This window comes from Oculina patagonica, chromosome 4, assembly GCF_052425735.1.
Source record: "Oculina patagonica isolate OP01 chromosome 4, crgOcupat, whole genome shotgun sequence".
Lineage (NCBI taxonomy): Eukaryota > Metazoa > Cnidaria > Anthozoa > Scleractinia > Oculinidae > Oculina > Oculina patagonica.
This window is the reverse complement of record NC_135761.1, coordinates 23689142-23710652: the sequence shown is the minus strand read 5'-3', so window position 1 is coordinate 23710652 and position 21511 is coordinate 23689142. Positions and strand designations below refer to the sequence as shown.

The window sequence follows — 21511 nt, the reverse complement described above, 5'->3', positions numbered from 1 at the left end:
GTCCATGTAAAACTTTTCTGCAACACCAATCTCTAGTCCAATTACAAGTCTCCGGCTAGCAGAAAAGATTTCAGTCTAACCATCTCACAAAGTCTTGAATCTCCCATTTGCCTCCCCCTCCCCCCAACTTGGTCTGAAGCATAGCCTGGGTAGCTGGTGAGATAAGCCCGGGGTGAGAAGGAAAGTGGACAAAGCCCATGAGCGGCAAAGCCACGATCTGCCAGTGGTGTAGCCGTGAGTGAAATTTCCCGCCGGGATTTCAACTTGGCTCCTCCCCAATTCCCTCACGACTCTGCGGCTCCCTTTTTTCTGCCATTTGCTATAAACAGAGCATTCACACTTGGTTGCAAATCCCGCCAGCTACCCAGGCTATCTGAAGCAGGGTCAGTCTCATTTGCAACTGTTATTTGTTCATCTAAATAAAAGCTGTAAAGGTGTCCATGACAAGGTAAGAAAGTTCCGTGCTTTACATCTGTCTGACCCAAAAAATTGTTTTTCCTTTCCTTTTACTTTCTTCCCACCTTAATTCTTTTACTCACAATAAAGTTATTCAGAATCTTTATTTCATTGCTTATTTTGTTTTTCAGTTGATGAATTTACATGTTGTAAAATATTAGAGACCTTCAGATTTACACGAGTACGACACGAGACAACGTGAAGAGGTGTGATAAGTGATTATAGGAGGACACGAATTTGGTGAACCCTCTTCTCTACTCGTAGTCCGATCTGAAGGTCCCTATTGTTTAGTATTTACAACAACAGCTAGTGGTAGATGTGAGTCTTTTTTGCACTAAATACTTAATCAACAAAAAAATAACTTTCAAGTTCTTGAAGAATAAACATTTTCTTCTCGCAAAGCATTAAAAGTCATTCCTCTTCTACCCTCAGCTTTATCCCTGGGTGCCTTTTGCTTAGCGTTAAGCAAAGGGCAGGAGACATCTGACGCTAAATTTCAGGCTACTTATCACACAATCTTTCCAAACTGCTGTCCAGCATATCTTATACTACAACTTCCTCTAAGTTCTAAGACTATTTTAGTCCCCGGCGCTGGGCGGACTTGGCGGGCGCCGTCTGTCGCCTGTGGGGGATGACGCATCTTCCTGATCACTGGCCCCTGAGCAGCGGTGCGCCACAAGGTAACGAAGGACAGGTATTAGGAATCATGCTGTACAAAGACTGTTGGATATAGAAATGCAATGTAGGAAAGCATGGATGCTCTCCCCAGCTCTGCATGGTCATTTTATTGTTCAGTTCAGTTGTTGGTTTCACTTGTTCCATGCACAGCAAATCAGATAACATAGCAACAGGTTATCCTGTATGACAAAAGAGGAGTCATCCTTGCAGAAGGTGAAGGAACACCTCTTCACTTGCTGTAATGCCATCTCTGTTAGGGCCTTGGTGTCCAAGGTAACCCATCTTAATACCAACGCTCTCTGATAATGATGTTGACAGTAAAGAATTGAATTGCTTTAGCTATTTTTTTCTGCTATAACAGGAAACCAATTTTCTCTTTATTTGAACTTGTTTCAGCTTCTTCCTTTTTAAGAACATTCAAAAGTTCTTTGTTCAGAGCTTTTCCAACAGAGCGGGCAGTCTGAATGACAAAAATGTGGATTATTAGTAAAATGTGAGATAGTATAACCTGGGTAGTATAATAAGTCAAAATTACATTTAACAGTCCGGTCCAATAACTGCAGACTCGTAACTAACATTAAGACAAAAGCCTGATATACCAAAACAATGGATTTTCTAGCTTACAAAACCTGCAACAGTCAAAGCAATGCACAAGATTTCAAAATGTAATGAAAGTGAATCAACTTTCTCACCTCAATCATCTCAAATATAGAATCAGGATCCAGAGCACCAGAGACCAACTTTCTGCATTGCACAAATGTTATTGTTGCCATTCACTGACACCAAAAGCTGAGCCAGACTACAGGCTTCCTCTTGAAGACTGGCGTCCACCACATGACGATGACCAATCTGAAACATTCAAGGCATAATTTATTAGATATTAGGCTATCACTTATCCTGGTTTTCGTTGAAAAGGTGACTCAAGAAAAATTCCTTCTCTTCCCTGGATGGTTAGCGCGCTCGACTCCGAGTTGAACGGCCCAGGTTCGAGTCCTGGCCGGGGCACTGCATTGTGTTCTTGGGCAAGACACTTTACTCTCACAATGCCTCTCTCCACCCAGGTGTATAAATGGGTACCGGCGAATTTACTGCTGGGGGGTGATCCCTGTGATGGACTGGCATCCCATCCAGGGGGGAGAGGCAATACTCCTAGTCACTTAATGCTACGGAAACTAGGATAAGCTCCGGCTGTATGGGCCACTTGGCTCGGACACAGACTTTACCTAGATAGGATGCTTGTCCATTGCAGGTTACTCCCTAGCATTTTGTCAGGTTTTTCACTTGCAGTGATACTGAAATAAATGAAGGTTTGAGATGACCCAATATACTTGTACTGCTGATTAGGTAAGGTAAAGTCTGCATTCGAGCCTAGTGGCCCATCAGGCTGTAGTTTATCTGCAGTTAATGAAGTGACTAGGAGTATTTCTATCCCCTTAGATGGGATGCTAGTCCATTGCAGGGTTGGTTACAACCAGCATTAAATTTGCAGCTACCAATTTATAAACCTGGGTGGAAAGAGGCACTATAAGAGTACAGTATCTTGCCCAAGAACACAATGCAGTGCCCTTATCAGGGCTCAAACTTGCACCACACAAACTGGAGTCCAATGCCTTAACCATTAAGCTGCTGTACCTCCGTCCCCTAAACTGCTGATTAAGTAAAGTGTTGTTTTCCGCTGGCTGAGGAACGAATTAAGCGGAAAATGTTTTTCTCACACACGTCTGGGAGTCTGGGTGCCCGGGGGGGCACTCGGAATATTTTTGGGTGGGGGTGTGCCGCTGGCAATTTGCAACCCCTACCCTATTCTAGACCACTTTCAGCTGCATTTTGTAACCCTTTCCTAGACTAGACATCTAAAATCCCTACCCTATACTAGACTAGCGAATTTTCAGAAACATGTTAACTATCTTAGTCCAATATACGCTAACTAAAACAACAAATGACAAACAAAGTAACATGTGAACGTTTTATTTAGACTCTTCTGTTGTGTTTTTGTTTCATCAAGTCCTTAACTTCAGACTAACCCTGATTAAATAAAGAACCATCATAACTGTTGCTGCAACAGCAAAAAACTACTTTCTAAGTACTAAACAGCTTTTTCTAAAACATGTTTCACAAACAAACTTTACAGAACTGAAACGGTTAAATACACTAAATTCAAAACTACAAAACAATTTCTATATACATGCAGAAGCAAATTCATAATACCGGGATCATGTCCCAATAATCTGCAAGAAAACTAAAAATTTCAGGTTACCGGTTCCTGTCAAACAGATATGAATGAAAAAATGCCGGAGTAATGTGAGCTATTTACACACATCTGCGGTTTCTACAACTATAACCGTAACCGCGAGTTGAGAGCTCTGTTAGCCCAAACATCTTAAAATTTACTCACTTTTCCGTTGACACAGTTAAAAAGCAGCCACTTTAATTCATACTCGTCTGCTTTTAAACACTCATGTGCGTGCTTTTCAAACTGGCCTCATGCGTTTACAATTCGTTTTTTTCAGTTTCGTTAAAAAAAACTATGTCTTAAATTTTTAAAAACAGATTCTTATACAAATTTGTAAACTGGCATTGTTCCTTGGAAACAACCCCAAACTTTCAAACTTCATGAAAAAGTTTTAAAAAACGATTTGAAAGTCAGCCTTGTGAAACAAGTACTTGTATATGGCTGTCATTGACATAGATTTTGAAACAGGGAAAAATTGTGCCTAGCTGTCAAATTGAAGGTATCCGGTCACTTCGTTCCAAAGTCACTTAGTGCCATGTCAGATCGTTCCAGAAAATAGTCAGATCGTTTCACACAAATATATAGTCATTTCATGCCAGTCAGTCAAATAGTCAGAAAAAAGTCAAATTAGTGGGAATGCTCCACCTTGCCTCGTTATTTTCCGTGCTGGAAATTTTTTTGCGCACGTTTCGTAGTTTGAAGTTTGTTATCGTGTTCCGTTAGTTAGGACTGACTTATCTGCATCCGCAACTAAATGTTGCATCGATCAAAACAGTAATTCAATGAAAAAATCAAATGCGCCGGAACACTTAAACACTTAGGCATGATGAGACTGTTTTAATCTTTCTAATAGAGCCATAGTCAAAAATCATCAAGCCTGCAGGGAGTTTTTCTTTCCATTTTCATCCAGCGAAAGAGATTGTTTACATTCTCGACATTTTTAAAGTGAAGTGATCTGACTTTTCTTAGAAACATTCTGACGTGGATTGACGTGTGCTAAAGACTAGGATTTACTACTTAGGGAGCATTGTACGAAATTACTGTTCGTGCCCTGGCCGATCGTCGTGGGCCCTCCTCACTGGACTGTTCTGGATACACAACTGTTCTAGCTATCCCTTCGTCATGCGCAAACTGGCTGGCCATTCGTTCGACTGCTGTTCTTGTTTGCCTGACATGGGTTGGTCGTCGAGGTTGTAGTCTTGTGGCAATGGCAGATTCGATTTCCACGAGCTCTTCTTCAGGGATAGTGAGTGTTCCCTCCTCCGTTACTGACATGTTTGTGTGCGTGATTATGTCAGCAAAGGTGAATTCACGCACGGCTGACGACGATCCCACGTACACTCCGCGTACAACACTGCCATCTCTGGTTACTTCGTTGTAAACATGAAAGTAGCAAGTGATGGACAACTTCTTTGGATCATCGTAATTGACTGGTCGTTTGTATTCCACGCGCCCGTGATTGCCATTCAGAACCATTCGCACCAGATTACCGAGGACCAACACCTTTCTTTCACTGTCAAGTACAGCATAGTCGTTGAAAAGGCAGACTGAATTGCTGCTGGGAGTTGAAGCGTGTACGTCTGTTCTTTGGTACTGTTGGCGCTGCCGCACTCTTTCCAGTCTATCAAAAGCCCAGAAAATAAAAATATAAGTCTACCTGTCTGTGTCGTCTATAAGTTTATCTTACACACCTACCATAACGATTCGATTAAGCGATTCGATTCGATTAAGATTAAAATAACTAGTAATAACATAAACTGTAACAGTAACAAATTGTTGAAAGTTCAGTTACTTTTACCAGAATTGTTCATTTTAACAGTAAATAATTATATACATGTACGGTACGGTGAATATTCATGAGTTTATTTTTTCGACGTGGACGACTTCAGTAGGGTCAGTTAGCCACAATACGAGCGCTTTTAAGAATAGGGGCACTTATTAGAATGGGTGCGCTTATTAGAGTGGGGGCGCTTATTGGAATAGGGGCGGTTATTAACAAAAACACATTCGAAGGAGGGCGCTTATTCGGATGGGGGCGCTTATTGGAAGGAGGGCGCTAAATCGAATCATTACGGTAACGCCAATGCTATACCAATAACACTGGTTGTTTATTGGTCATTGAGTCAATACTTATCTCACTACTGTTTTTGGAGTAGGAACTTCGATTAATAAATTAATGAGAGTGTGTGGACGAGGGAGTTGATAAATGGATTGAATTGATGCCTTCCTTGCTTTTCTTTCTTTTTTAAATGAAACATTAGTTTTCTTATAAAATGATAAATAAATGGGTGTGACTGACCTTTCATGTGACAACTGCGGATCTTGGTTCAAAAGCGAAACCAAAGTTGCTTTGTAGATTTCCGTGCCACGGGTGGGAATTGTAACTCTGGATTCATGCTGACTCTGAACTTCTTCAGGATGAAGCATTTCAACAGCATCCAGTAGCGGTCTCACACCAGCTTCCTGCCTCTCAATCCCTTGTAGATCATCTGCGGGTTGATAAAAGCAAACGATTTTAAGACGAGGCAACTTACCCCGATTTGTACGGGGTTTGTTTCACATCACATCACATTGCATCAATTTTACCTCGGATTTACAAGGATAGCTGTATAGCTTATTTCTCCGAGAACGCCGACGAAGAAAAAAAATAGATAAATAAGAAATAAATAAATAAAAAATAGTATTAAAAATAAAAGTAAAAAAGTATTAGGGCATAGCTGTTAATTTTAGATTGAACAAACCTGCCAAACATGGACCTCCACCAGTAATATCGTCTTCGTCACTGCCACCAAATGATTGGCCTGATGACTGCGAAGGCTGGGCGTCATTCTCCTCTTCCGGGTCGCCAAACTTGTTGCCATGATACTCAAAAGGGTGATAAAACCATCTGTTTGTACCATCCATATCATCGTCAAGGCCATCGTCGTCATCACTGCTATCTCCCTCTGAACTGCTACCCTCGTTGCCTGGAGCCATTCCAACTGATCGTGCCAGTCTCCTAGCCTCGTTTATTCCCTCCTTCCAGGCATCTACTTCAGAACCCACCACAGGATAATCACGCAAGCTGACCTTCTCATAGCCATCTTCATACTGTCGGTGCCAGATGCTTTCTTGCTTCGGGTGAGGCTTAGCGAAGTCGGGAGCATCCGGGTTAATTCTGATTTCTTCCAAGCGGATCATGTGTGAGGTATTTCTTCGGAGATCACCAAAACAGTAGTTGTGATGGTTTCCAACCCACTGTCCATTTTTGCTCCAGAAATCCTCCAATACATCAGAGCCGCTGAGCTCCAGACAACATTCTTGCTCATGAAAGTTGTCTCTCATATAGCAGATGAGAATGACTGCGAAGTGGCAAGAAATCAAAACGTCCTGGTAAGTCTCCCTCGTGATGAAATTCTCCTTCACTGACAGGCGTTCATTACGATGAATATAATTATGCCATATCGCCAGGAAATGAGTGACAGTGGCAGCATAGGTGATGCGACGTCTTAAAGAGGCGACACTGCTGCAGAAAATCTCTACATACAACCAAACAACATGAAGGTAGATCTTGGTCCCAAGTAAGGTCGGATTTCTTGCATAGCCTTCAACGCGGCCTTCCATCAACATCTGAAGACAGTTACGGACTTTGGGAAATGTCAGCTTTTGAGCCGAACGCCAGTTCTGCCTGTCCTTTCGCTGGATGTCGTTCACACCAAGCCCATGCTCTGGAATAGGGAACATTTCGTACACCAGCTGTAGGTGGTTCATATGCACCATGAAATTTCCCAACATCAATACACGGGAAGCATGATCTAGAGGATTGAGAAGCTTCTTATGGTTATGGATGTAGTCCTGATCGCAGGAATCTTTAATCACATAACCATTCTCCATTTCTACCTTCCGACAGGAAAAAACAAAACCAAGTTCCCTAGGAACAGGACGAAACCTGCTTCCGATGTTAGTTGTCGCTAGCTGCAACATCACCTTCCTCCGTCTGGAGTCCCCATCTGAGCTGTTGCCGATCAAGGGGCCAACAATTTCCTGAAGTTCTTGCTCGTAAAGACGTTCAACTGTCTGCCACTGCCTGAACACGAATTGGTGGTCGAACTTGTTACAAGTAGGCATAACGAGAACAGGAATCCGCGGTAGTTTAGGGTGCAAAGGATTCAGGATAATTGCGCGGGCAAATGGAGCAATTTTGCACTCGTTAAATGCATTGACGATTGTGTTGTAGCCTTGTACGCCATTGCCAACAACGACAGTGAAACTGTCAAGACATTTGTGATCTGCTCCGCCGACTCCGCAAAATCCCAGGAGTTCATCAGAACTTTCACTGTAACTTATTTGACCCAGGATGGCCGTCTCATCTTCTGCTGCTAAGACAGGAACATGTTTGATTCCCAGATTTCTCATTGCTTCCGAATACAATTTGCCCAGGACTTTGAAGTTGCCCTCTTCTAGGCCGCCTTCCAAATGTACTAGGTGCTGCTTTCGCCATCGATACATAGAATGAATCTCTGGACCACAGAGGTTGATGGCTACAAATGTTGCAATTCTGGGCCCGCCCCAAAGTAGCAGAACCTCTAGAAACAGCTTAAACGAAGACTGGTAACGGCGTCCATTCTTTTTGACATGAAAGTTCCTTGAAACTGTCTCCAGTACACCAACCAGGGTGCTTCTTTCATTTAGATAGCCGTTTTCTGCTGCTTTCTCGAGATTATGACAGATAGCCTTCATTGACCCTCGTCTTGCGAACTCCCCCAGCTTTTCCTTCATAGTTTGCTTACGAATTCGTAGTCTTAAGTTTTTAGACTGTAAAAAAAACAACTGCGAGTCTTTCTCATCCAGCTTTTCCTTCTGTGTTTTTAACTTTTGCTGCATCTCAGTCGGAGAAAGAAAATCGTTTCTAATTTGGGCGTTGCTCCTATTACCATCAGAATTGGTTTTTTCAGTTCTTAATAAAAGGCGTTTCTTGAAAGAAGGTAGTTTGGGGACTTTCTCACAAGCAGAGCACATGTCATTTGTAAAAGTTCCTGCATCAGAACAACGTAAACATTGAGAACTCCGAAACGTTCCTTTCATTTCCTCGGAGCTTTCCTTTAAAACTCTAACAAAACGGTAATGAGGCTCTGGGAACCACGAAATTTTATTGTTGTCCTCCCCTGGCTTTATGTCGTCAATAAGCAATTTCGGATTAACAATAACTTTCTTGTCGCCGACATTATATTCGTAACGTTCAAGAAAGAATCCATGACATAGTTGCTTACCGGGCCCCTTTGTTTTGGATCAGTCGTCCTTTCCTTGCGTGCGCACTGATGGTGTTCGGTTGAAAAACGAGGCAATGTCAGCAGTTGACGCCACGCGGGAGGCCTTTTGCTGATGTCCACGCCCATCAACATGCTGTTTTAAATTGTTGATGAGGGATCGTTGCGAAAGAACAAACGTTGTCTTGCAGGCACGACACAAAACCTCCTCCCCTTGAAATAGGAAAACTTTTGGAAATTTACTCTCAATCTGATCGCGGAGCTCTTGAATCTCTTTTGGCATTTCTGTACTTCTTGATTGCGCAATGGCTGCATTTAACTTATGCTTTGAGGTGGAAATATGCAGCCTCAACAAACTCAGTCCCTGGCTTGCCTTTCCCACGGCCACTTCACTCAGGCATACATTACAATCAGCAAAAAGCTTGCCGTGCTTCCTCTTAACCGCGAAGCTGACACCAGTTTCTTGTTTTGCCAATTCGTTGGCCTTTAATTGCTGATCTTGCAATTCCGTATCTTCTTCTGCAGAAACTTCTATTACTTCGAGGTTTTTTTCAGGAAGGAGAGAAGAAGTGAGATCGTTTTCGGCTTCGGAAGCTTTTAGAGGGCTAGCAGCGGTGTCTTTTGCCAGAAGGGTGTCCCCATCATTTGATAAAACTAAACCGGAAGCAGAGGCTGGTTCATCCGCGATGTTGTCCGACTGAGCTACGCCATGATCAGAGAATTCTTCTGAGATACCCTCTACTGCCTCCAACCTCGGTTTCTTAGCCGGTGTATCTTCCGCTGCATTTCTGTTAACTATTTCATGTTCCACAGGTGTGTGGCCACAATATTCGCACAAGATACTACCAGTACCAGTGGTCTCGTACTCATCGCACTCGGAACATTTAAGACATTTCCCTCTCAAAACACCTCTCTTATCTCGCCCCATTCGTGCCAAAGTTTTTTTTGCCTGCGGTATACCAAAAGTGGTAGTGGATTAGCCAACGTTTTTGTCTTCTAGTTAAATAGGGTAATACAGGGTAATTTTCGTGATTCGCGATTACATGTAGCTGAATTTATTTTCCGTGAAACGTGAATTTGATAAAAAATAATAATGATCCGTGCCCAAAAACCTTATCATATAAAACAATTATATGATATCTTTTTGCTTAAAAGAAGGGTGCACTTGCTTACTTTGGGTTACTTTAGTGATTGGGAAAAGGAATTTTGTTATCCGTGATCCATGATTCGTTCCGGGATTCGTTATTTTTCCTCGTGAGCCCTGCCAGAAACCGAGAGATCCCCCTGTGTGAGCCTAGTTAAACATAAACGATCGGAGAGTTGTCAAATACCTGGACAGAATACGGCGATCTTACCGCAAAACCCGGGCGCAAAACAAACCCGGAAAAATATAATAAAGACAAATCGACAACACACGACGTTTAATAGGAAAATGGGATCGTTTCTGTACCCCAGTTCTGTACCTAGTTCTGTACCCAACAAATCACAATAGCGCATTTATCCGGGGCATTTATGTAATGTTATCTTCTGCTTGTGTTTTTCGCCAGATAATTTCTGATTTTCTGCAGCGATCGCCCAGGGATTGCGTATTTCTATGTTGGACTTCCATCTAATAAACTGCCCTCCCTCTTCATGCCCGTAAATTCGGGCCAATAATATCCTTTAGTAGTTAATTCCAGGAATCTATTTATTCGACTGAGACACTTGGAAGACAGACCTCGTGGCCAGGACATGTCTGTGCGATCTTTATCTTTAAAAACAGAAATTTTCTTACCTTCTCTCTCCTAGTGCCAAATAAGCAGAAAGTCCACGATCCAGCTTCACATTCACAAGAATGTTGATTAACAAAAACGCGAAAGCATAAGAAAAAAGTCCGGCAAAGCACTGTCCTTTGAATATTTCGACTTCGTTCGTCTCCCAGGAAAAGTCACGCCACGCCACGAATATTTCTCATATTACTTTGACCAAAGAAAAGACAATAAACAAAAGACAATGAACTTTTTATTTTTAGCTTTTTTTGCAATCACCAACTTCCGGCTGCCTGCTGACAGCTCATGAGTTTCGCAACAACCCGCGCATATTAATATTAAACAGTCTGTCTAAAAATGCGCCGCTGCGGTCGTTTATTTCGTTTATTTGACCTGATTTCGGCGTGATTTCTTGCTGTCAAGATTCAACTCCTATTCTAGACTTAATTTTTCCAATCCGGTCAGTTTCTCAGGAAACTATAACCTATTCTAGACTAAAACTCTTAGATTTCTATACCCTTTCCCAGACTAGAATGCTTGAAAAACATACCCTTCACAGCGGCACATACCCATATAGCCTATATATGGGAGTACCCCCCCGGGTCTGGGTGCTAGTGTGCAGGGGGTTTAGGTCACATGGTCCGACAGGGTTCTCAGTTTTCTTGTTGCCGTTCGCCATTACCTGACTCCCGCCCACCCGCCCCCTTTTTGCAGTGTTTGATAGTTGTATTGCGAGATAGTCATTGGTTAATTTTTACTCTTTATTGTGTGAGGCCCTTGTCGGGGTTATCGTTTTTTTGATTTTCAGTCGTAGGACTTGTTTTTGTAAGTCATACATTTTCTCATGGTTGCCGGACAGTTGTCAATTTTTTCAACCTAATTTTTTCTCGTGATTGTTACCAGAGCTTTTTTCTAGTGTTGTTACGTTATGATTTTTATTCTATTTTGTTATGACTTAAATAAAGGTCAAGCTGCGAGTTTCGGCTTGGCATTGCTCCCAGTTGTGTGTGAGAACTATTATTTTCAATCCTGTAATTTCGATGAGTGGTGAACAGGGGGATTGCTGTTAATACCTTGCTCAAAGTAACTGTCACAGGAATTGAAGTAACATCCAGCCTTCTACAGTCATGAGGATCATCTGATATCTCCAGCTCTACATCTCCTTCATCTGTTGACACCGTAACATTTGGAATTCTGAAGGAAAAAACAATAAGCTTGGTACTGATCACTGAGTGATGATCAAGATCTAATTTGTCTCACAACGTTGTCACTTGTGATGTAGATCGCAATGTTTTGACTGCACACCGCTAGTCTTTAGTATTTTTCGTTTGTCACATGACGTTGTCACTGACTTCACACTGCTAATCTTTATCAGGTGACAAGGCCGACTGGTCAGGTGACACCTTATAAAGCATGCTGTTGTGCAGTGATTGGTTGGTTTTCAACAGCTGTGATTGGTGCATTTCAACACCAGGAGAACTGAACGACAGCAGACCGCTGAGGGAACAACAGCACACTGAGCAAGGATTGAAATGCACCAATCACAGCTGTTGAAAACCAATCAATCACAGCGCAGCAGCGTGCTCTATAAAGTTACACCAGACCAGTCGACCTTATCGCCTGATAAAGACTAGCAGTGTGAAGTCAGTGACAACGTCATGTGACAAACAAAAAATACTGTTATTATTATTGTACTCTACCATGATGATTAACCACAACATTTTTTAAGATCTAATTTGTTACAATATCAAATGAATACATATACAAGGGGATAGGTTATAAGAATGGCAAAAAAATTTAATATGTTAATCATACTGTGTTGATGTACCACGAAATTATCAGAACTAACATTACAAATAAATGTATGACAATGGGTTAGGATAGTGTAATATTTGAGCTTGAAATCCAAAAGATAAGGAATTGAGAAAAAGGGAATGAAATTCGTATACCAGCAACCTCTTAATCAGTGCTGATGATGAATAGAATACATTTTACCTGGTATTATAAAGAGCTGCTTTAACTGCCAAAGACACTGAATCAAACAAATTTCCACCACACTCCAACACCTACAAGATAAAACATCTTACTCAATCCAGCCTGCTCTAAATTGTACAGGTATGGACAATAATAATGATAAGGTCAAAGAAATGACAAGGTCAATGAAAAGGGGCAATGTGGTTATCTTGTAAAACCAATGTGAAGGAGGCCATTATATCCACTCCTGTGAGAGGACTTGACTGTATAATTTCTAAAATTATGACTAGCTTGTGTCAATGATTGAAGAACATCTTTCTTAATAACATATTACAAATAAGTTTCTTTCCACAAAAAAAAATCTTGACTGAGTCTATAAGCCAATCATAAAAATCTTCAGCCAGGTCTGTGCAACTCTCAGTCTCAAGAACAAGGTTTTCCTGCCCTACCCTTGTATTGATTCAATAAGCACAGTTGTGACAAAAAAAGATTATCATACCACAGCATCAATATATAAAACCCAGCACTGCTTTCCAGGGAGAATACATAATGACTTCAGATCAATAGCGGACTTGTGATTGTATGCTCTCTCTAAAGTCTTTGCCAGCATTGTTCCCAGCTCATCTCCACCTCTCCCTTCAAATACAGGAGAAGCATTTGCTGAGCTGGAGGAAAAAAGACATCAGAAAATAATCATTCTACTCATTGCAGTTTTCAGTCATATGCGAATTCTGAAATTCAAAATGCAACTAACGATTGCGTTTTTTGCTACCGTCAATCATGCTTTTGGCAACAGCCAACGAACCCTGAAAAACAGAAACAAACAAAATGGGTCGAAATCTTCCAAACACAACTGACAGGCGTGACCTTTTGAACCAGTTGAAGTGAACGACTGCTTCCTGATAGGGCCGCTTTGATGATTGACGGCAACAAAAAGCGTAAACTGCTGGTTGAGGATTGAATTTCAGAGTTCGCGTATTACTGAAAACTGCCACAGACTACAATTTCTTGCCAGATACCTAAACAGGTGACACTTGTGTCAAGTTTGTGGGCAGTTTTATTAACAATGCATTGTGCACTGAGCAGGTACAGTCGAAGCTCTCGTAAGCGGACACCCTCGGGACGCGAAAAAAGTGTCCGCAACTGGAGCTGGCCGCTTACGAGAATGGTTCTTGTAAGCAGCCACTAGAGGTGTAGGGGATAGATGGCCGCTTACGGGAGCTTGCCCAGCTAACATAATGGTAATATGAATGTTGGTGGTGTTTCGAAATGTAACCGGACGTGGATGACGACAAAACAAACACTGAAATATGGTACTGTAATTACAGTAAAATTATTGTCACGAACGGCGATGTGAAGTTGATTGATTAAATACAAGATACAGAGGTTTTTTACATGATTTTCTTTGCGGTGTCCGCTTACAGGAGCTTAAAAACAAAGAAAAAGTCTAAGTCGTAATCTCCGAAAGTGTCCGCGGCCGCTTAAGGGAATGTCCCCTTACGAGAATGTAAAAATACAGGGTTTGTATGGGAGTAAAAACGGGGTTTCTAACAAGGTGGCCGTAACTAGAGCTGTCCGCTTACGAGAGTGTCCGTTAAGAGAGCTTCGACTGTATTTTAAACAGCCATAAATACTGGCAACCTTGCTCCCAGGGTCTCTCTCTCCCCGCCCCCAGAGTGAGATGAGAGACCCTGGTTGGCCTGGTTATGTGCCTCCTTAGGGTGGGGTCCCCTAATGTCTTCTCTGGCTCTGGGAGCAGGGGGAGAGAGACCCTGGGAACGAGGTTGCAATATTGGGTGTATCAGAAAATGGTATATATACTGATGATGACACAAGAGATTCCAACCCTCCTGATTTCATCGAGAGTATCCCAATTGATGTGTTGCCTCCCACTCTCCCGATTTTTATCAGATTCTCCCGATTTATCACGAATTCTGAAATTCTTTAGTACTTTTTGTGATCTGAGTGTAACAACAGTAAAGAAAAGCACCAAAAATGTCTGTGAAAAGAATAAATACTTTATAGACTAACTCAGAAATGATGTCAAAATGCCAGAAATGGCACTTGAGAGAACCTACATTTCCCGGGGGGAACAGATCCCCTAAAGGCTCAAATCTTCAGCACTAAAAAATACTTCCTATTTTCCTTCAAAAAGGGTTGGAATCTCTGTAACAATAACAAAATAATTTCAGTGCAAACTGGTTCAGGGAGACCCTTGAGGTATTGCATAACTGTCCGAAAAAGAACGCTGGACTCAGGTGATGCACGCAAGTCATAACCATACATTGACGTCATCCTTATAACTGTCCCAGAATTACAGTATAAGAGATAGATTAGAAATAATAAGTTTCAAAATCATCACAAATTTCTTACCAGTCAACAAAGAACTCGATGTGTCCTTGGTTGGGTTTCTGTAAATGAGGTTCTCCTATTTCTGCCTTCACTCCAACCAAAATGTCTGTTTTAGACTTCAATCAAAACCAAAAACATCCAGGTCAAAAAATCAGTCTGAGTCAGTAACTCAGTAACTGATTGGTCATATTTACATTTAATTAATGAGCACTGTTGCAGGTAACCTTACACATACTTATATATAATTTAAGTGTTAAACACTTTTTGTACAATTTAGCACATGCAAAACTACTTTTATGTATCATACCAAACGAAGTCGTGCAGATCCACTCGTGTTTGACACGATCCCAGTTTCCACCTCAAAATGTCTGTAATCCTGACAAGACCTTCCATCGCTTCGAAAGTCTTGTTCAACCCCACCAACAATAAAAGTTCGTTCAAACGATGAAAGCATGGCATCCGCCATGTTGAAATTTTGGGACTATATGACGTAGTAACTTCTGCACAGAGCAAGCCGCTGAGTCATGACATCGAAGGCGTCAGATCGAAAACAGGCTAATGAAATGCTCGAGAAGGAAGTGTTGATGTTGTCAAAGTGATTTCGTCTTTTAGTTAGTGCAGAAATCAAACCTTTTTCATTCTTAAAAGGAATATGGCAGCTAGAGGACACCATTTAAGACCAAAGAGTGCCGAAGAGAACTTCACGTGTCCTGTTTGTTTGGAAATTTTGGAAAGTCCCATCTTAATTCCATGCGGTCACACGTAAGTTCAAGTGAGGTTAAAATTTAACAAAGTTTTTAGAAAGATTTCTTATTGGAAATATCCAGCTTTTTACAATTCAGAATCATTTTTCTCCCAATCTGTTATCTTTCCAAAAATATTTATTTTCTGGGCTTGTCGAGTTTCCTCTTTAAACTGGTAGTTTTGCTTGCCAAGGTAAACAAACAACTTGCATTCCTGGAACAAACCGGAAGTAGATGTTCATTGAAAAACTGTTGATTCCTTGAGTAAAAGGCAACTGGAAAAGTATTTAACTTACACGTTTTGAAATAGGAGAGCATCAGGTAAAAATAACAACGGCTCTAAAGGTTTAGCACACTCTATGGGCAAAGTACGATGTAGGCCCGGGGATGTAGGACAATTTACATCATGTATTAAAGTGTGTGTGTGTGGTCTACATGTACATTTGAATACTCTTTGGAGACTAAGGAGTATTTTTCTGTGCTTAAATCAAGTTATTGTAAAAACACCACAATGACTTTTAGCCGACTATAACTGCAAAATGCACTAATGTAATTTTTTTTTAAAAATATAGAATCTGAATTTTTTCACTCTCACATTTCAGATTCTGCAATGATTGCCTGGACTCTTGTGAAAATATTTCTGGGTCTGCTACGTGCCCTGTATGTCGGTCTGGTTTCAGTGTTTATGAGAAGCACAGAGCTAGAGATATTCAACGCCAGATTCATCAAAGTTCTGGGACCTGTTCTGGCTGCAATAGACAGGTAAACAGTGTACAGTACAGCGCCGCCTTACAAGAAGCTTTTCAAGGGGGTAGCTGTGTCACTATGTTGCATCTTTCTCAGAACTGATGACCCCTTTGCCAACAGCTGTAAATGTGTTGCTATTGCTCTTACAACCACCCTGACTATTGGTATGACCATTATTTGGGCCTAAAAAATGCTTAGTCAGTCATTCTCTCATTTTAAAATGAACACCCTGTTAATATGACAGCATTTCACTGTCAGTACTAGTTAACAAATATTGCTTTTTATGTGTTTGTCCACTTTAACAGTTTCCCATGTCCAGATTAAGAGAGCACAGATCATCTTGTACAATAACGTCTCATCCAACTTTTTCCCCCGTTGCTTCTACCTCACAACCTTGGCCAGAGTAAGTCAACTTTATTAAATAAAATAATTATTATCTCCTCCCTCCCCAAAACAAAAATCTTTACCTCTCTCTGTAAAGATACATGTAGGTCCTTCAAATCTCATACACAAAGCACATACAGTAATACCCCCTCCCTCCCACTTGCATTTTGTATCATTGACCAGAATGTTTAGAGAATTTTTGCTTCATTAGCACAATATTACTCACCTGACACATTTTTTATACACAAAATTGCATTCAACTTTTGTTTTCTAGAACTAAAAACCGGTCAACATTTACCTGTCCTTTCTGCTACCAAAGAAATTTAGACAGCAATGGATTGTTACAACATGTAAACAGCAATCACAAGAACGAAAGACAGTCTGTGGTAGGTTACTGTACATGTAAAAAGTTATATTAATGCTTTCACTCCCGTGGGAAATACCACATTTTTGTAAAACGGTTACTATGGACCTGAAGACCACATACTATATCTCATTTAAATGATATTGTTTGTGGCATGTCATAAATCATACAAACAGACATAGAGGAAGTCACTGTTTTAATTCAAAAGGCGACAAAACTAAAACTAAAGCTTAATTTGCAGCTCTTAATGTGTGGGTTGTTGTCAGATATTAACTTGATTTTAAAAGTGAAAGAGGAAAAAGTTGCAAAAGTTGTAGGGGTGGATAATCAGGTCTAACATGCTAGGGGGGTTTGATTTTATGCTTTAAAAAGAGTACAGATCTGTTCAAGACCATTTTTCTGTTCAAATTTCATACAAATTGACCAAATATTGAGCATGTAATGGCATCTTGTGCCATATGGCACTCTTGGGAGTGAGAGGGTTAATAATTTAGCCAAGTCTAAAAACGGAGCTCCCCATCATTGATACTGGTCAGCATGCGCCTTTGATCCATGCCGCTAGCCATGATGACCATGAAAAATTAAATGCATGGTTCTTCTATTTCTATGTCTGCATTATGGTTATGGGCTCCACCCTGCGGGGAGCTCAGCTTTTATGTATCAGAGCAATGTCTGACATTCTGTTGGCATTCAACAAAGTTATTTGGTAATTTGCTGTCATTTTTCTGAATTTTTGAACAACTTCCCTAAAGTATATTAAATTTTGTTCTGTTTTGATTTGGCTGTGATCAATTCCACTCAAATTGTCTTTTTGCTGTTCAGAAATATAAATTGGTCAACTAGGTCTTCATGCATGTTATACCATTGACAATTATCAACAAAGTAATTGATTATAAATAAAATAAAATATAATTTATTGATTGTAACTATTCGGCCCATTTAGTTTTTTTTTCTATTCTAACGACTGAGAAGTTTTTGTTGTTTGTTTCTGGTTCTCAAGGTTTATTTACTGTTGCCATAATTATGATTGACAGCAGTAAAAAACACAGTTGTTAGACTTGGGTTTTGGACTTCAGAGTTCACATGTTATTGGAAGACACTCTAAGTTAAGTGCACAACCGTTTCTTTTTTCAGGTGTGCCCAATCTGTGCCAGCATGCCCTGGGGGAATCCCCATCAGAAAAGCGGTGATTTTGTTCAGCATCTTAATTTGAGACACAAGTTTGAATACGATACATTTGTGGTAAGTCAGTTGTGAAAAATAATTCTGACCTTTAAACTCTCAACCTGCAAATAAATAAATATTAAGAATACAGTGCTGTTCCTACATTTACCATACATGAATTTGCAGTTAGCCTGTCCTGATTTACTGCAACAATTTTCTGGTCCAATTTTGAAAGATTTTTAGTGAAATATCAGGCCTACGGTATTTCATCACACCACTAGTATGTTAGCTCAGCTGTATCTTACACAATACAAACCATGGTTCAGCCAAATGGGTCTGATTAGCCATTGATTAGGTACAATTTTAAGTAGTGTGTGCACTTTGCTTGATAGTAGGTGCAAAGGTGTGGGAAAAAAGTTTAAGGGTTCTTAAGGGTACAACAAGCGAGAAAGGATTGTTGCAGAAAATAGGGTTTCCTTAAATGTTTCCAATGCTATGCACATGCAACATTAGCAACATTATGTTGCAGACAAACACTTTATTTCTTTTATGCAAAAATGTTTCTAAATTTTTTCCAGAAACATTTTGCCTCTGCAGTAATATACTATTTGAGGTGGCAACTTTATTCATTTGTTTTTCAATCTCATCTACCAGGATTATGACAATGATGAAGATGCTATTCTGCAGCAAGTTCTGGCCCAGTCAATGGAAGACAGATAAATTACCATATTTACTGTGGAATTTTTTTTTTTAACTTTGTATATCAGGCTAAACACTTTTTAATCATAATTTATAGGTGTACGTTTTCCAATAAGCACTGCCTACATTTTTCATATTTACACCCAATTATTGTAGTTACAATAAAATATAATATTACATTGCTTGATCATGAAATTGGTCTTTATAAATCTTAGGATTAATTCATGAAAAAGCATTTTGTTACATGTAACAAGCTTACAAGGAAGCTTTTTGAGGTTCCAGAAAGATCCATACCCACCCCACAGAAGGTTATTGGAAATTCTGAGGGTGGGGGTCTAGAAAGACAATTTTTTTATTGTAAAGTATGAAGTACCAGAATTTTAATCAGATTTAAGCAGTCTCACAGTCTCAATATTTTGTGATGCTGTCTCTTGATCTCTTTTGTAAAGGTCAAAAAGTCTCAGGCTTGCAAAAAAGATATTAGTGTCACCATCTTGCAAAGATTTAAGATTTACCAAGAAACAAAGTGTAAGATTCACCGTTCACAGCTCCTTTTAAAAACTAAACAGTTATTCTGGACATCAGCATTGGAAATATTCTCTTTTATTTGCCTTAAAAATGATCAATATGTACAAAGTTTGTGGAAGTGTTAATATTATGAAATGTGAATACTGGAGATGCTCTCTATAGTTAACATTTTGTAAGTGGTATTTGGCCCTATGACTTATTTATAATAATTATTAATTTACCATTAAATTCAACCTACTGAAGGACTTATTATTAAAAGGTTATCTAGCAGTAAATTCCCTCGCCTGTGATCTTGTTTGTTTCCTATGGCGTTGTTTTGGTGTTGTAGTACCAGTAGTTATTTTAGGGAAGGAAACTCCACACTGGGAACACAGCTGCTTGAGGGCCTTCTCATAAGCACTGTTCAGTCTTGCTGCTTGCTGAAGTGCATATTTCAAATCTTCTATCTCCTCAAAGAACCCCTGAAATATTAATCGGAAAAGCTTAAGGCCAGTTTTCACACTACGATTTGTTGGCCCAGTTTGACCCATATTTGATAGGAAAATGAGTGCATGGAACTTTAAAAATTCTCCTAAAATTTTGTTCCAGTGCCACACTGACAGATTTTTGAGTCATGCAGCATGCAAATTTGATTGGAACAAATCAGGACGCCAAATCGTAGCTTGTAAACTGGCCTTAACCAATTTGATTTTGAGTACAGCCAAAGCTCAAAATCAAATTGTTAAAGGCCAGTTTACATGCTACGGTTTGTCTGCCAGATTTGCTCAGAGCAAAGTACAGCCAAAGCTCATGGGAGGTGCAGTGGCCTAATGGTTAGTGCGCTGGACTCCGGACTCCACCCAGGACTCCACCCAGGTGTATGAATGGGTACCAGCGAACTAATTCTGGGGGGTTAACCTGCGATGGAGTAGCATCCCATCCAGGGGGATGCTACTCCTATTAATCGATGTGTCACAACCAACCAGGCAAAGACCAGTGAAATGAAATACAGCACAATGTTTGCAGCTGTTTTGACAATGTTCAATTTAGCCAAAAATTCAAAGGGCAGTTGTTGCCCATGCCTTTTCAATTACAATCATGTTTTACTTACCCTGTCCAGCATCTTCAGTTCATCTGTTAAATATAGAAACATTTGATCATTGTAATGCATGCAAAAAGCTATGTAGCTATACCCTCTGCACACATAACATATCTATGATGCTATTCAATACAGCATCATTAGACTAGCATGTAATGCATGCACAAGGACGCCCTTTGGACGCTTTGCATGCCTATGTTTCTGTTTGATATTACAAAACAGAATACTTAATAATAATAATAATAATAATAATAATAATAATAATAATAATAATAATAATAATAAAAGCTTTATTTAACCTGGAAAGAAATCTATCAGCATTTATAAAAAAAATGCTGGTCTTAACAAGATGTCCAGTAATAAAAGCTAAGATTAAAATTACAATATATTTTAAAATATATTATTTTCAAGTCTTGTTTCCATGAAAGTGACTGGACAGGGGACCCCAGGGCACCTATAAAGCAAGATCTGAGTACAGTGGAACCTCGATTTAATGAACCCCTATATAACAAAGTCCTCAGTACAACAAACAATATTCTTTGCCCCAGTAATAGCTAAATATATGTGAAAGAACCCCAATATAATGAAACCTTGTTACAGCGAACATATTTTGCCAGTCCCTTGGCCCTTCATTATGTTGAGGTTCCACTGTACCTTTTAGGGGTTATTTACAAAATTTCTGATGATCCTGTCTGTTGATATATAGGAGTCCCCCACTGGCTTAGTGATTGAAGTCAAGCATATATAAAGTGTTGCTTTTAGAACAATGGCAAGAAGTCCTAACCTTTGAACTTTTTCCTTTCTTTTGCAAGCCTATCTCGCTCTTGTGAAACCTTCCGGAAGTCAGCCATTAAATCTGATTGAATAAAAATAAAAACGAATTAAAATAACATTCAGCTCAAAAGTGCTATGTACAACACAAAAGGCTTGCATTTCCTACCTCTTTTCGAAGGTGTTAGCCTTTCCTTAACTCCTACAGCATTTATCCTTGTCTGGAGAACTTCTTTCTCTTTAAGTAGTTCTTCTATTTTTCTTTGGGCATCTTGGAGTTTCTTTTCTAAATCTCTGTTTTCTAGCTGTAGAGCCATTTAAATAATGCAGTCAACTCTTACATTAA

General features: G+C 40.0%; 3 protein-coding genes and 1 long non-coding RNA gene across 5 annotated transcripts in view; 2 read left to right on the top strand and 2 right to left on the bottom strand.

Annotated features, from left to right (window-relative positions):
- Positions 1-1149: 1149 nt before the first annotated feature.
- On the bottom strand, positions 1150-15374 carry LOC144651816 (exosome complex component RRP42-like). The gene is given in 8 exon segments (XM_078511831.1): positions 1150-1594; positions 1827-1868; positions 1870-1983; positions 11435-11555; positions 12357-12427; positions 12835-13000; positions 14709-14803; positions 14995-15374. Coding segments are annotated over 8 exon segments (876 nt in total). The 5' UTR covers positions 15154-15374; the 3' UTR covers positions 1150-1486.
- The window catches only part of LOC144652029 (uncharacterized), an 80567-nt gene continuing 64148 nt past the window's right edge, over positions 5093-21511 (top strand). Inside the window, exon 1 of the long non-coding RNA XR_013570437.1 lies at positions 5093-5154. This is a non-coding gene — a long non-coding RNA (uncharacterized LOC144652029). The remainder of the gene's footprint in view (positions 5155-21511) is intronic.
- On the top strand, positions 15239-19591 carry LOC144651919 (E3 ubiquitin-protein ligase RNF166-like). Its single transcript, XM_078511991.1, has 6 exons — positions 15239-15449; positions 16033-16192; positions 16483-16580; positions 16836-16947; positions 18060-18167; positions 18744-19591. The coding sequence occupies exons 1-6, from the start codon at positions 15340-15342 to the stop codon at positions 18807-18809; spliced, it is 654 nt and encodes a 217-aa protein (XP_078368117.1). The 5' UTR covers positions 15239-15339; the 3' UTR covers positions 18810-19591.
- LOC144651832 (centrosomal protein of 290 kDa-like) overlaps positions 19522-21511 on the bottom strand; it is an 8154-nt gene continuing 6164 nt past the window's right edge. For both annotated transcript variants that reach the window (XM_078511853.1, XM_078511854.1), the window contains exons 5-8: positions 21335-21470; positions 21179-21250; positions 20407-20429; positions 19522-19777 (exon numbers count right to left, since the gene is read on the bottom strand). In XM_078511853.1, the coding sequence (XP_078367979.1) occupies positions 19577-19777; positions 20407-20429; positions 21179-21250; positions 21335-21470 (432 nt within the window). In that variant the 3' untranslated portion in view covers positions 19522-19576. The remainder of the gene's footprint in view (positions 19778-20406; positions 20430-21178; positions 21251-21334; positions 21471-21511) is intronic.

What these genes read in the sequence shown, in the direction of transcription:
- LOC144651919 (XM_078511991.1), top strand. Translation starts at nt 15,340, where the DNA reads ATGGCAGCTAGAGGACACCATTTAAGACCAAAGAGTGCCGAAGAGAAC. An exon ending in TTAATTCCATGCGGTCACAC is followed by an intron (nt 15,450 to 16,032) that starts GTAAGTTCAAGT and finishes CTCACATTTCAG; the next exon opens with ATTCTGCAATGATTGCCTGG. An exon ending in AGAACGAAAGACAGTCTGTG is followed by an intron (nt 16,948 to 18,059) that starts GTAGGTTACTGT and finishes TTCTTTTTTCAG; the next exon opens with GTGTGCCCAATCTGTGCCAG.